Here is a 16,046-nt window from a genome sequence, read left to right as displayed (position 1 = left end):
GGTCTATTTTCACGCACTTGTTCTTGATCAGAGTTGGCAGTCGAAAGAAAGACACTTTACGCTTTCAAATGTATAGTTCATAGTTTATAGCTGGCTTGGTTTGGTTAGCAATGTATTTTTTGTGTGTAGTTATATGAACACGAGTCTCTTAATATTTTCATTTTAAATTTGTGGTGCAGCTGGAAAAGCGTTGGCCTCACAGTTCTGAGGTCCCGGGTTCAATACTGGACCCGCCTGTGTGAAGTTTGCATGTTATCCCTGTGCCCACATGGGTTTTCTCCGGGCACTCCGGTTTCCTCCCACATCCCAAAAACATGTAACATTAATTGGACACTCTCAATTGCCCTGAGGTGTGATTGTGAGTGCGGCTGTTTGTCTCGATGTGCCCTGCGATTGGCTGGCAACCAGTTCAGGGTGTACCCTGCCTCCTGCCCGTTGACAGCTGGGATAGGCTCATGAATGGACTGATAATAAAAGTAATAAATTCCACTGCGGAAGCGGTAGTTATTTCTAAAATTATGTCGTTTATTTTATTTTATTGAAACCGGATATGTGAGATGAGAGCATTGACGTGCCTTGACGTTGTACTCAAACACTTTCGCTACGACCGAGGTGCTCGGGATAAAATTTCGCTGGGTTCAAATAATTTGAATCAACGTGACGTTCATGGCAGTGTTTATTTTCTCCTGTAGTAAACCCACCACTTGTTAAAAATTCCGCCCAAAAGCAAAAAGCGTTCTGTCCCCTCGTCTGGATTTCTAACGAACGTGAGTACCGGTCGTTAGCATGTTTACAGCTAGTTTGTTCGTCTACGTTTGAATGAAGCTGGTGATGAACGTAAGCGTGATTTGGATCTCACTCTAAAACCAAAAGTAGATATTTAACCATATGCCACTAAGACTAAGTACATTTTGAATGATGTCATGTTGCTGCACCTAATTCCTCACACCCGTTATGTTGCCAGATTGCTTAATGCTAATCTGTTGTTCTAACTTCTTCGATTTGATGCTGTTCAAATGTGGCAGTCACCAATCCTTGGTGGAGCGTCACGGTGACTATAAGCTATATATTATAGGTCCTTCAAAGTTTGTAACGTCATTAATGTTACGTCACTAAATAGCACAATAATAAAATATTTACACCAGGATACTCTACGAAAACAGCAACAATAAACGGCGCGCTTTTAACTTCGCTTTTGCTGTTTGAAACTTTGACCGTTAATTCATGGATAGGTTTCCAATTACGCCATCTTGTGTGTCATAGAGGTCAGTGAACACGGATGATAGGTGAAGCGTGAAGTTTTTTTATATCGTTAATTTATCCGATTGGTCTAATGGTGTTGGTGTCTTCATTGGAAACCTATCGATTGAGTTTTCATGAATTCCATCAAGAAAATGGATTATGTGTGTCCAGTTAAGTTATTGTTGTATGTCTATTTTGAAATGTTCCCCTTCCAGTGTTTGACTCTATCGTGTGAATGACTGCAGGTCTATAATAACTATCCAAAGGATCTAGGAGCGGCTCTGTACCGGGAGCAGTTTGACTTCAACGCCGAGCCACCTTGGGATCCTAGTTGATAGTGGAAGGGTTCACCCAAGGACTCATTCATGTAAGTTTGTTTACGGCAAAACAGATTTCAGTTTGTTTTATTGTTCTGTACATAAAAAGAGATTTGCAGCACATCCCAGGATTGCAATTTTCGATAAAGCAAAACAGATCTATTTTGAGCATTTCTTTTGTACATTATGGAGCTCTCTTTTTTTTGGGGGGGGGGGGGGTTTGGTATTTTTAGGACATCATAATTTCAATGTTTTTTTTTTTTTTGTTATGCAGTTATGACCCTTCTGAACAGTTAAATGGGTTTCACAAGGGAAATGTGTACTAAAATGGAATGTACTTTGAACTGTTTCAAAGTTTCATTAAGTCTTAATTTATTTTAAGAGTGTACCAAGCTACACTGTAAATCTTGGATGCACTTATGTAAAATAACCATATTTTTTGTCAGGACCACCATTTTAATAACCAGCAAATACATATGGCTTTATTTAATTGGGTGTTACCTATTAGCCTACTAATACATCAAAAAGAACCATCAGACTTCCCTTTCATCAGCCACTTCATCCAGGTCTTACAGAAGGGTTACAAGGCGTTCCAAGGCCTGTCAAGACACGTAGTCTCTCCAGCGTGTCCTGGGTTGTCACCGGGGTCTCTGAGATGTTCCCGGAAACACTTCACCTGGGAGGCGTCGGGGAGGCATCTGAATCAGTTGCCCCAGCCACTTCATCTGGCTCCTCTCAATGGGACACTGATCCCCTCCCGGATGACAAGCTTCTCACCCTATCTCTAAGAGAGAGTCCGGACACCCTGCTGAGGAAACTCATTTCGGCCGCTTGTATCCAGGATCTTGTTCTTTCGGTTATGACCCAGATCTCGTGACCATAGATGAGGGTAGGAACGTAGATCAACTGGTAAATTGAGAACTTTGCCTTTCAACTTAGCTCTCTCTTTACCACAACAGATCAATACAAAGTCTGCACACTGCCGACAGTGCAGTGATCTGTCTGTCGATCTCACACTCCATTCTTCCCTCACTCATGAACAAGACCCCAAGGTATTTGAACTCCTCTATTTGGGGCAGGATCTCATCCCCGACCTGGAGAGGGCATGCCACCCTTTTTCGACTGAGGACCATGGTTTCAGATTTGGAGGTGCTGATTCTTATCCCAGCCGCTTCACACTCAGGTGCGAACTGCTCCAGTGAGCGTTGGAAATCATGGCTTGATGAAGGCAACAGAACCACATCATCTGCAAAAAGGAGAGTTGCAATTATGAGGCCACCAAACCGGACTTCGGCTGTGAGTCAAGATTCTGTCCATGAAAGTTATGAACAGAATCAGTGACAAAGTGCAGCCTTGATGGAGTTCAACTCTCACCAGAAGTGAGTCTAACTTACTGCCAGCAACGCAGACCAAACTGATACAAGTTGTGCAGGGACCGAACAGCCCATATCAGGGAGTTCGGTACCCCATACTCCCGAAGTAATGCCCCACAAGACTCCCAGAGGGACAGCGTAAAGAGCGGGTCCAGTGTTCCACGGCCAGGAGAAAAACATTATTGCTCCTCCTGCATCTGAGATTTCTCTCCACCACACCTGAATACTACCAGGGAGGCTGAGGAGTCTGATTTCCCCCCTGTAGTTGTTGGAACACGAACCCTCCAGTCCCCCTTCTTAAATGGGGGGACCACCACCCCAGTCTGCCATTCCAGAGCCATTGTCCCTGATGTCCATGCGATCTTGCAAAGGCGTGTCAACCAAAACAGCCCCACAACATCCAGAACCTTTAGGAACTCTGGGCGAGTCTCATCCACCCCTGGGACCTTACCACCAAGGAACTTTTTAACCACCTCGGTGACGACAACCCCAGAGATAGGAGAGCCCTCCTCAGAGAACCAGACCATGCTTCCTCATGGAAATGCATGTCAGTGGAATTGAGGAGTTCTTCGGAGTATTCTCCCCATTCTTTCACAGCGTCCCGAGTTGAGGTCAGCAGCGCCCGATCTTCACTAGACACAGTGTTGACAGTGCACTGCTTCCCCCTCCTGAGATGCCGGACGGTGGACCAGAATGTCCTCAAAGCAGTCTTGAAGTCGTTCTCCATGGCCTACTCCCTACTCCCCCCACACCCGCGTTTTTGCCTCAGTGACCACCAAAGCTGCATTCCACCTAGCCAGCCGGTACCCATCAGCTGCCTCGGGAGTCCTGCAGGCCAAAAAGGCCCAATAAAACTCCTTTTTAATTTAGACAGCATCCCTCAGTGTTAGTGTCCAGCAACGTGTTCGGGGATTGCCGCCAGGACAGGCACCGACCACCTTACGGCCCCGGCTCTGTTTGGCCGCCTCAGGAATGTAGGTGCGGAACGTAGTCCACTATGACTCAATTTCACCCACTGTTCCCAGAACGTGAGCAAAGTTCTGTCTTAGGTGGGAGTGGGAATTCCTTCTGACAGAGGAATCTGCCAGCCGTTCCCAGCAGACACTCACAATACGTTTTCGCATGTCACGTCGAACGGGCATCTTTCCAAACTATCAGAGCCAACTCGTCACCAGCTGGTGATCATTTGACAACTCCGCCCCTCTCTTCACCCGAGTATCCAAGACATGCACGCACAAGTCCAATGACACGACCACAAAGTCGATCATCGATCTATGACCTAGGGTTTCCTGGTCCCAGGTGCACATATGGACACCCTTAAGCCTGAACATGGTATTTGTAATAGACAATTCATGATAAGCATAGTAGTCTAGCAACAGAACACTTCTCGGGTTTTGATTGGGGGGGCCATTCTTCCCAATTACCCCCTTCCAGGTCTCACTGTCATTGGGCATTGAAGTCCCCCAGCAGAAGGATGGATGCTCTCCAGTACTCACTTTAAGTAAGGACTCCAAAAAGAGTGGCTACTCTGAACGGCTTTTGGTGCATAGGAACAAACAACAGTCAGGACCTGTCCCCCCCTACCTGAAGGGGCAGGGAGGCTACCCTCTCATCTACCGGGCTGAACCCCAACGTACAGGTGCCGAGCCAGGTTTCAATAAGTATACCCACACCTGCTCGGCGCCTCTCACCATGGGCAACTGCAGAGTGGAACAGAGTCCAACCCCTCTCAAGAGGACTGGTATCAGAGCCCAAGCGGACTGTCCGACTATATCTAGTTGGAACTTCTCAACCTCACACACCACCTTGGGCTCCTTCCCTGCCAGAGAGGTGAGATTCCATGTCCCTAAAGCCAGTTTTGTAGCCAGGGATCGGATCGCCAAAGTACCCGCCTTCGGCCACCACCCAGCTCACATTGCACCGACCCCTATGGCCGCTCTAACAGGTGGTGAGCCCATGGGAACTGGAGACCCATGATACCCTTTTGGGCTGGGCCCAGCTGAGCCCCATGGGTCCAGGCCCGGCCATCACACCTTGGCATCGAGCCCCACCTCCATGCCTGGCTGCAGAAGGGGGGCCCCGTGACCCATGTCTGGCCAAGAGAAATCTAAATCCATTATTTTTGATATTGTCATAGGGGATTATGGAGCTGTACTTTGTCTGGTCCCTCACCTCGGACCCGTTTGCCATGGGTAACCCTGCCTCGGGTGTGAAGCCCCAAATAACACACCAAGCCCTCCACTACGATAAGGTGACGGCTCAAGGAGGGGCAAAACTCAGCCTTATCAGAAAAATATCTCTGATTAACTCAAGTAAACTTGGAATAATGAGAAAAACTGTAAAAAGAAATGGGAAACCATTAGTGATTTATCCCCAAAATAGAAATGTATCATGACTTTTCTGATTGTCTTACAGTTTGTTACAAAAGCCTCGGACCCAGGGGCTCGAGAGTGAGCAACATTGGGATTTCGGACTAGCCATTTTCTTTATGCCTGTTGGACACAGAATACAGTTGAGAGGATGAAAGGATTCTCAGATGAGCCGCATTTTTCAGTGGGCCTTCTGGAAGGTGCCACATCACTCTGTGATGTGATTGACAATCACATTAATGAACAAACTTTGGTAAATGATCTCTCTTTGACACATCATTCTTAGTGACTCCAGATGTATCTAGAATCCTGACTGTAATTTTCACAGAAATATTGTTTGAAATTTAGAATACCTTTTTTTAACTCAAAGTTGTTTTTTTTCCCAGTCAGAGAAGAAAGCTTTCATTGTCGCAGACCTAGGTGTTATAATGAGACAGCATGTTCGCTGGCGAACACACATGGCCCAAATTCGTCCCTTCTATCCTGTCAGGTGCAACAGCAGTCCAGGTGTTATTGAAATATTGGCTGTACTTGGCACGGGATTCATATGTAACAACAAGGTAGGCTTTTTTGTTGTTGTTCCACAAATATAGTTGGCAGAATAATGTATAATCTTTTCCATGTACTCTTTATCTACTCAAGACAAAATAATGAAATGATCTCTCTCGGAGGACGTGCATTCCTACTGTTTACATGGATTAAATCTTAAGGAAACATCACTCTTGTTTCCATTTCAGTTTGAACTTGAGCTGGTCCAGAGCCATGGCATTCCATGTGAAGACATCATCTATAGTGGCGTTTGTAAACAGGCTGCCCAAATCAAGTATGCTGCAAAAACTGGGATTGACCTCCTGGTGTGTGATAATGAAACAGAGCTCCGCAAAATTTCACGCTCCCATCCAAAAGCCAAGTAAGAAGTAAAATAGAAACATTGATGAGTCCATATTTTTTTTAAAGTGCCAAAGTATAACAAAAATGGTCCCAGGGCAGGTTGAAAGAATATTTGTCATATCAGTTGATGGTATGAGAAAAACACTTAGTTCCTTAAACAGTAAAAATTTATACCAACACAATAAACCAGGGGTGCTCAATGGATCGACTAGTCGGACGCGAGGCAGTCTTGGTCGTTCGTGAGACTGCGTGCTCAAAAAAAAAAAAAAAAGAGGTCAGCCAGTGTTCCCTCCAAACTGCGTGCGTGGCCAATTGTGCACCGCTGATGCAGTCTCTTCACAGATATTCTGCATTGCGAGCACTCTCTCTTTTCCCTACTTTACCTTACACCCGCCCCCCATCCCCGCTCTTCAAGACGCACACTCATAATTACAAATGTTACAGTACTTACGCAGCCCATCAATGTGTTTTATAATGAGACTGTCCACCACCGCTGCTTGAGTTAGCAACACAGTCTGGGCAACATAGAGCAAAGAAGAGCTTGACATGCTGCTTACATTTACTTTTGATATTAATGGAGAAAGTTAGCAAAGAAATGCTGTTGTTTTAAGATTCAATGACTGTTGGAGTATGTGAATAATCAAAGAAAAAGTAGTTAAACTGAAGGAGATGGGAAAGTGGGAAAGGTCTGCTCTGAAGCCAAAGTAGAAAGTGCGGGATGAGATGGTGATCTTAAAATTCCCCCTTGGCACAGTCTGATCCAGGATGAAAACACAGACAATACAGTGCACAGAAAGATATTTTTGTATTTTAAATATAGGAGACAACATAACATTAACCTTAAAATGGTTTGGGAGCTTCGTTATCACCCCCCCCCCCTTTTTTTTTGCTGTGTAGTTGCAGCAGTAGAACTATTTAAAAATTGAAGCTTCACTACTCATGTATTACTGCTGTATTTAGAGAAAAGAAATTTACTAATGACAAATAGAGAGCATTAACTGTTGTTGTCATCTCATGGATGGCTGTCAAGGACACCACATTGTAAATGTACAGAGAGGCGTAAGAAGGTTTCTTGTCAGCTTTTTGCTCCTACTATCCTAAATTATGCTGCCAGTCAAAAGCTTGGACACACCTTCTAGTGCTATTGTATGGAAAAAGTTGTTCAAACTTTTGTCTTGTGGTGTATCTGGAGCTATGACTCCTAAAAGTAGCTTGTTTACATTCAACCATCCAAGGTCTATTGTTTTGGGAGGGCTTTGTAATCTCCTCCCGAGAGCAAATAGAATCTGGCTAAGGGAAAACTATGAGCGTAGCATTTAGCATAGGCTCCTTTTATACATGTACCTGCGGGCTCTTTCAGCAACAGTGATTTTTCTTAATGCACTGTGAAAACACAGACTACTTTTTTGGAAGTTGTTTACATCCACAAGAAATCACCTATACCTGTATTTCCCTTATGTTTCTATCAGTACTTGTCAATATACCGAAAATTGCACAGTGTAGTATAATAGTGACACTTACACCAAGTTATTCTGTGAATTATCATTTGTCCTCAGGTGGCAATTTTTGGGTTTATCCACATTGAAAAGAAACTGACAGATTAATTGTATTTTACATATGGATAACAATGTATTCATCAGGTGAATAAATGTGAACAATGCAAAAAAAAATATATATATAAACCCAAATCTCCACAGAGTTAATAAATGCCGCCAGACCGCGACGATGTAGACATCCAAAATGCTAGGGGTGCCTAGAAATATAATTTTACTGAATTGAATTGATCACAAAATTTCCCTCCCCAATTCAATACTGATTCTGCAAATCCTCTGAATTGATTCACCTCCTGGCCAGTGGTGGGAGCGCTACTGAATCCCATGTAGACCCTATCTCTAAGGGAGAGTCCGTATACTGAAGGAAACTCGTTTTGGCTTCTTGTATTCAGGGTCATGGTTCCATTGGTCATGACCCAGAGTTTGTGACCATAGGTTAGTGTCAGAATGTAGATGGACCAGTAAATAGCTTCAACATTCAGCTTATCTCCTTCTTCACCACAACAGACCGACAGAAAATCAGCATTACTGCAAACGGTGCACCGATCTGCCTGTCGATATTTGGTTCCATTCTTCCCTCACTCATTAACAAGACCCCAATATATTTGAACTCCTCCACTTGGGGAAGGATGTCATCTTCGACCAGGAAAGCGCACTCCATCCTTTTCCGACTGAGGACCATGGTCTAAGGTGTGATCATGAGTGCGGCTGTTTGTCTCTATGTGCCCTGCGATTGGCTGGCAACCAGTTCACGATGTACCCTGCCTCATGCCCGTTGACAGCTGGGATAGGCTCCAGCATTCCCGCGACCCTTGTGAGGATAAGCGGCTAAGAAGATGGATGGATCTAACCTTCCATAAAGTTAAATCTTTGACTTGTCAGTCCACAGAATGTTTCTCCAAAAATCTTGAGGATCCTCGAGATGTTTTTTGGCAAATGTCATGTAAACCTTTGTATTTACTGACATCAGGGGTTTTTGCCTGGTAAATCTCCTATAGATGCGTCTTTCTTACAGTAGATTTCATGAACACAGACCTGAGGCCTGCAAGCCTTTAGATGTTTTTCAAGGTTTTTTTATTACCTCCTCAATGAGTCATCATCGCACTCCTGGAGTAATTTTAGTTGGCTGTCCACTACTGGGAAGTTTTGCCACTGTTCCCAGTTTTCTACATTTGTGGAGAATGGCTGTGACTGTGGTTTGCTGGAGCCGCAAAGCGTTGGAAATAGCTTTATAACCTTTTCCAGTCTGATGTATTTCAATCACTTTTTTTTCTCATTTCTTCTTGAATTTCTCTGGATCATGGTATGATGCATTGGTTCTTAAGATCTTGTAAGTTATGTCATGTTGTTGATTTGTGAATTGGGGTCAAATGAGATTGGTGATAACATGGGTTCGTAACAGGTAGACCAAGATGGGATCTGAAATAGACTGGAACAGGAAAGAATGAATATATAAAAGTAGTGAAAAGTAGCATGTCGATCATTGTAACTGAGTAAAAGAGTTAATCCTTTACATTAACACTCAAGTAAAAGTAAAAAGTACGGTGGATTTAAAAGACTGATGAAAAATGTTAGTTGAGTACATGTGACTGAGTAAATGTAACCCAGTAAATCCTGGCAGCGGTCCCATCCTTTAAATCCTTTTCTCCAAAAATCTAATTTTAATTTCCCCCAAGCTCACCATGCCCAATCGCTGAAGGAAAAAGGAAAAAAGTTTTCCTTTTTGTATTTTTAGCTTCTGATGCAAAGCAATTGTTGAAATTTTATTTTCCAGCATAATTTTCTGCCACCATCAATTTCCCCAGAAATAAGAGATCAAAGTAAAAACTTCCTTTTGGGGAGAAAAAAATAAGGTGACAAACTGCATGGCTAGTAGGGATGGGAATTGATACAAATGTAGTGATCTTATTCTATTATCATACTGCTCATCGATTTTGATTCTCGTATTGGGAAAGGGAATTAAATAAAACAAATTCCATGATGATACTGACATCGTTATTTTATACCTGTATATCATCAAATCATATCATAATGCAAAAGATGTTTCTGCACTGTGCTTTGTGATTGTGGACTGAGTTTTATAGCACTGTATAAGGCATGCAAAGAGATTTCAAGAAATAACCTGGCTGCTCACTTTTTCTGTCTTGTCCATATTCCTTGCAGTGGAAAATAATTCAATGTGGCTTAGGGTTGTGTGAACAAAATGCAACATTAACAAATTCATTTTTCGTACATTTAGGCTGCTCCTTCAGGTGTCCGCAGAAGCATCTATCCAGGACACTGAGTTGAGCATGTCATTTGGGTGTTCGCTAAAAGACTGTCGACATCTACTCGAGAGTGCAAAAGAGCTGGGTCTGCAGGTGGTGGGAGTCAGGTGAGATTGCATCACAATTGTATTAGTTTATGAACATCATAATGGTCAATTTGTCAATACATTAGCTTTTGCAAGCATTTTTTACAGTATTCCCCCACTAGTTAAGAGGAACTTTTACCATGAACCACGTTTTTTCCTTCCTTCCAGATCCTTTATTTCACACGAATGCAAGGGTCTTCATGTGTACACCAATACCATCTTTGATGCCCGTTGTATTTTTGATATGGCGGTACGTAAACAATATGTTCCGAATTTTACATTTGCAAAGGTGCCTACCTTGACCATCCCTTGATAAATTGATAAATTGCCATATATTTGGCCACTCACAGTTACTGCAGGCAAAGTGTCAGCTAAGATCACCTTTTTTGGGAGGAGCCCCACATTAAACAGCCCATGGTAGCCAGGAAAACTATGTTGTTGTTCTCTAATTGACCAGCTCATTTGTATGTTTTTCACTGTCTCAGTCACTTCACACTGTTTATTATTCAGAGATCGTCAGTGCTTATGGTAAAAATCGCTTGTGAAACATTTATGAATATTTGTCTGTTGTAGGAGGAAATTGGTTTCAAAATGAAAATCTTGGATATAGGAGGCGGTTTTAGTGGCTCGGACACCGAGCTGGAGTTGGTCAGTACACCTCACCATCGTTTTTGTTCCGCATTTGGAGAAAATATCTAACCCAAATTAAAAATACAACAGCCCTTTACCCTCAACCTGTATTATGATTGTAATATGTAGTCATTTGTCAATATCGCTTGTAGATTAGTCGTGAAGTAATGTCTATGGTGGACCAATACTTCCCGTCTGTTAGTGGAGTTACCGTCATTGCGGAGCCTGGCAGCTACTTTGTGTCCTCTGCTTTAACTTTGGCTGTCAACATAATCTCAAAACAAATAGTGGTGCAGGACTGCCAAGATCAACCACAAGGTCAGTTGCGTTGCATTGGCAGTAAATGGAAAAATCTTACTGATAATTTGCCTGTACAACTATCATATTTTCTGCAATCTCTCCACTAAGCAGATGATCCATCTCACAGTGATGAGCGTGAGTTCCAGTACTACATGAATGAAGGAGTCTATGGATGCTTTGCCTGTAAACTCACTGAAATGGTCATCACTGCTCCCAATGTTCAGACGGTGAGCCCACTGTCATAATATAGCTTATTTTTAGTGGGGTGTGTGAATGGGGAGGAAAGGGGGTCAGGTGGCTTGGGAGAGATTAAGCTATTTACATGTAAAATGCGCTTCTACTTACGAAATATTCACATTACGAAATTACTTCCGTCACGAATTAATTTCTTAAGTTGAGGTCCCACTGTAACGGCAGGGCTTTCTTTTGTGGAAAAAGACAGCAACAACTTGCCAAAGTGCAATCTGCTTTTTCAGCAAGGAAAAACCTTTACTTCCTGGTTGGCTCCTACTTCAGCACCTCCAAAAATAGAATGACCACACCCCTGTTGCCATCAATGTTGCCCTTTGACGTGGAACATTTGTCAATGAGTGATTGCAATGTGGAAAGGCCTTTAGACATTCCACTTGGTTTTCATGGGTTGGGTGCAGGGACGGTGGAAAATTGTCAATTAGGGCCGTCACGATCAAAGTTTTTTAAAATTGACTAACCCATAATTTCCTTGGGCATTTTTTTTAAAGTGTGTGTGTGTGTGTGTGTGTGTGTGTGTGTGTGTGTGTGTGGTGTGTGTGTATATATATATATATATATATATATATATATATATATATATATATATATATATGCATTATTTGCCCTGAGGATGCTCGTGGAAAAGTACAGAGAAGGTCAGAAGGAGCTACATTGTGTCTTTGTAGACCTCGAGAAAGCCTATGACAGAGTACCAAGAGAAGAACTGCATGCGCAAGTCTGGCGTGGCGGAGAAATATGTTACAATAGTATAGGACATGTATGAGGGCAGCAGAACAGCGGTGAGGTGTGCCGTGGGTGTGTCAGAAGAATTTAAGGTGGAGTTGGGACTGCATCAGGGATCCGCGCTGAGCCCCTTCCTGTTTGCAGTAGTAATGGATAGGCTGACAGATGAGGTTAGTTTTATGATGTTCGCAGATGATATTGTGATCTGCAGTGATAGGAGGGAGAAGGCGGAGGAACAATTAGAAAGATGGAGGCATGCACTGGAAAGGAGAGGAATGAAGATTAGCCGAAGTAAAACAGAATATATGTGTATGAATGTGAGGGGAGGAGCAGGAGGAGTGAAGCTTCAGGGAGAAGAGATAGCGAGGGTGGATGACTTCAAATACTTGGGAGTGACAATAGACAGCAATGGGGAGTGTGGTAAAGAAGTGAAGAAACTGGTCCAAGCGGGGTGAAACAGTTGGCGGAAGGTGTCTGGTGTTCTATGAGACAGAAGAGTATCCGCTAGGATGAAGGGCAAAGTTTATAAAACAGTGTTGAGGCCGGCCATGATGTACGGATTAGAGACGGTGGCACTGAAAAAACAACAGGAAGCAGAACTTGAGGAAATGATGATGCTGAGGTTCTCGCTTGGAGTGAGCAGGTTGGATAGGATTAGAAATGAGTTCATTATAGGGACAGCCAAAGTTGGATATTTTGGAGCCTAGGTTAGAGAGAGCAGACTTGGATGGTTTGGACATGTTCAGAGACGAGAGAGAGAGTATATTGGTAGAAGGGTGCTGAGGATGGAGCTGCCAGGCAAAAGAGCGAGAGGAACACCAAAGAGGTTTATAGATGTGGTGAGGGAAGACATGAGGGCAGTTGGGGTTATAGAGGAAGATGCAGGAGATAGGCTTAGATGGAAAAAAGATGATGCTATGGGGACCCCTAATGGCACAAGCAGAAAGGAAAAGAAGAAAATACATATGAGCAGGAGTGTTTTCTGCGTATTTGCACACTTACATTGTTTTCTGGAAAAGTGGTCATCATTTCCTGAGGTAATGGGAAATGTGTGGTATTGGGCTGTGTTTGCAACAGGTGCCTTTTGAAAAGTAGTTGCTTTGTCCCAAAAGCTTTAATGTATGAATACAGTTGGCTTACTACTGCATTTTCTCCCTGAAGGCTTGTGTTCAGCACATACAGATTTGGTGTTCTGTCATCTAAAAATCCAAAATGAGCCAACCAAAAAGGATCAGAGAGCGCCGAGATCGGTTGTCCCTTTTGTGCCAAGAATTGTCTGATTTCCTTTCTGAGAGAGTAGAATGGCTGCAGTACAAACCTCCGACTTAGCCATCCTGTCATTGTGATACACAACGTCTCCATTTTCATCGTGGATATAGAGTAGAATCTGTTGAAAGTGCCGATGGCACAGCGCTCTGGAGCGAATATAATTAATAGCCTTTATCACCGGTTTTATAATGTGATCATATCTCAGATGTTTGGCACATAAAACCTGTTGTTGAATAATACAGTGGAGTTTTGCTTCTCCTCCTTCATCGCTGACTTTTTTTACAGACTAGCGTTGATAGCCCATTTTGCTCACCAGCAATGGGAGGTGGGCCATCTGTAAAAATCCCAGTGATTTTATTTCATGTTTCATGTCATCTATGGTGGAACAAACAGAAGCAATCAAATCTATTCATTTCATTTGGTCTCTAAGGGTGTGTGTTTTCGGGGTGTTTGAATACTGATTTTCGTATGAAAACCAAAGCGAAAAAATCTTGAAATTTTTGTTCGAAAACCGATTTGTACGAAAACCAAGACGTTCGAAAACAGAGATACCACTGTATATCAGTGAAATAGTACTCTGATTTCCACTTGTTGATTTCCTCTTTTTAGTTCCAGTTGCCATTTTAGAAATGGGGTAAAGGTATACCACAGCTGTAAAAGTTCACACAGGAATCATGCGAAGAGTTTCGCAACCGGTCTAAGTGTTTATTTTTTTATTTATATATTTTTTTATTTGTATATAATCCACTTTGGGAAACTGCTGGGGGCTACATACTATTGATTTCAGGATAGGACTCTTTTGGTCTGGTGGAAATTTTGACTCGGGCCGGATTTGGCCCGGGGGCCGGACTTTGGCCATTTCTCGGCCTCAGAGTTCTAAGAACCGGGGTTCAACCTCCCCACCCCCGCCCAACCCCACTATGTGGAGTTTGCATTTTTTCCGGACACTGCAGTTTCCTCCCACATCCCAAAAGCATTCATTAATTGGAGACTCTAAATTTCCCCTTGGCGTGATTGTTCGTGTGACTGTTTTCTTGTTGTGCTCTGCAATTGGCTGGCAACCGGTTCAGAATGTACCCCGCCTCCTGCCCGATGACAGCTGGAATAGGCTCCAGCACTCCCCGCGTCCCTTGTGAGGGTAAGCGGCTCAGAAAATGGATGGATTACAATTCGGTTGCAGCAGCAGGCATCCAATCTTGCGCACTACCAACCTCCTTGGCATGACACTGCGCTGAAACAGCACATCCGCAATGAATGTTTTATGGAAGTGCACCGTGAAAAGGCCTTTTATGTTTAAAAGGTTCATGACAAAGCCACTAAGTTCATCATTTGGAGTGTTTTAAAATGCAAATTAATGTGTCTTTGCTGCTAGAACACTTGTTCCAAAGGTCCAGTGTTCAGCAGCAGCCTGTGGGGCCCCTCTGGTGATGACCTGGACCTGGTGATGGAGCACTGTCTGCTGCCCGAACTCAACATTGGAGATTGGCTCATGTTCAGCCACGCAGGGGCCTACTCTGTCGGTCACCCTTTTTGCACCTCTGACTCATCCACACCAGCTGTTTTCTACGTTGTCTCTTCTAGAGATTGGTAAGGACTAAATTGACGTGTCAGTAAATCTTTACATAATTTATGATTCATGTTCATTCTCCACCAGGTATGACATGCAAGATTTGGCCATCACCCAGGAAGCAACACTGAAGAACTTCTCATTGGTCCCATATTTCTTCAGTGGCTGCCTAACAGATGCGGCACTTTCTATCCCAGCTTAGCTGTCACCAGACCGGTATTGGTTTCTGTAACTCATCAGTGTTCCAGGCTGAATTTTTTTTAGAACAGAAGTAGCTCGTTATGAAACAAAATGGATGATTCCCTGACCATAAACCGTTTACATTAATTTTAAAATATAACATAAAGTCATTGCCTTCATTGCCAGTCTTGTAGATCTGTATCTCTTGAGCAATGTATTTAAACATTTGGAGCAGTTCTTGTATTTCATTGGCTGTATAGTATATTTTGTTTAAAGAGAAATTGTTGACATTTAAAAGCAGTGTTGGTGTCAAGATTCTGATGTGTTTGATGACGTTAAGAGTGTAATCAGTGTTGGACACGGTGTGCATGAACACTTATGCTAGCCTGATTGGAAAGGTAGTGGTGCAATATTAAGTTCTGCCCTTTGCTGCATCACTGACCACTGAACCTCTGGCATGTCATGTCACACAAGAACGCAGGTTTATTAGAAAAGCATGTACTACAAAAGGAAAAAATAAGTGTGGGTAGATGAATCTGCATACAGGTATATGGTATTGTTTATTTATAATGCAAGAAACCTCAATTTTTTTTCATTGTTTCTGCCTAATTGTTAAATATTTAAGATTATTTAATGTCTAATTGCAGTGCCATATTGTCTCCTTGCTTAAAGCTTGTTAATAGTTGTAGCTTTGCTCGTCAAAATGAATAAAAAGTCAAATCATCTGCCCATGCTTTTTCATGTGGTTTGCTCTAATGCTTTTTTTTGGTCAGAATTCTATTATAGAAGAGAAAATATCCATCCATTTTCTGAACAGCATGTTCTCATAAGGGTGGTACGGTGGCTCAGCTGGAAAGCATTGGCCTCACAGTTCTGAGGACCAGGTTTCAATCTCAGCCCTCCCTGTGTGGAGTTTGCATGATCTCCCTGTGCCTGCGTGGGTTTTCTCCAGGCACTCCGGTTTCCTCCCACATCCCAAAAATATGCAACATGAATTAAACACTAAATTGCCCCAAGGTGTGGTTGT

At 43.0% G+C, this 16,046-nt stretch overlaps 1 protein-coding gene across 6 annotated transcripts; it reads left to right on the top strand.

Annotated features, from left to right (window-relative positions):
• Nucleotides 1-341: 341 nt before the first annotated feature.
• Nucleotides 342-15,744, top strand: LOC133501164 (antizyme inhibitor 1-like). 6 transcript variants are annotated; one of them, XM_061820693.1, is made up of 12 exons: nt 342-476; nt 1,488-1,609; nt 5,348-5,554; nt 5,688-5,861; nt 6,039-6,211; nt 9,985-10,119; nt 10,267-10,348; nt 10,672-10,746; nt 10,881-11,046; nt 11,140-11,255; nt 14,645-14,859; nt 14,927-15,744. In XM_061820693.1, the coding sequence occupies exons 3-12, from the start codon at nt 5,453-5,455 to the stop codon at nt 15,039-15,041; spliced, it is 1,353 nt and encodes a 450-aa protein (XP_061676677.1). In that variant the 5' UTR covers nt 342-476; nt 1,488-1,609; nt 5,348-5,452; the 3' UTR covers nt 15,042-15,744. The 6 variants fall into 6 exon arrangements, with proteins under 6 accessions (XP_061676677.1, XP_061676681.1, XP_061676676.1 ...); XM_061820692.1 differs by lacking the exon at nt 342-476 and adding an exon at nt 489-767; XM_061820694.1 differs by lacking the exon at nt 342-476 and adding an exon at nt 1,133-1,265.
• Nucleotides 15,745-16,046: the final 302 nt, after the last annotated feature.

Source organism: Syngnathoides biaculeatus, chromosome 5 (assembly GCF_019802595.1).
Source record: "Syngnathoides biaculeatus isolate LvHL_M chromosome 5, ASM1980259v1, whole genome shotgun sequence".
Classification (NCBI taxonomy): Eukaryota; Metazoa; Chordata; class Actinopteri; order Syngnathiformes; family Syngnathidae; genus Syngnathoides; species Syngnathoides biaculeatus.
Note: the sequence above shows the minus strand (reverse complement) of the source record. Positions and strands in the feature narration are given on the sequence as shown.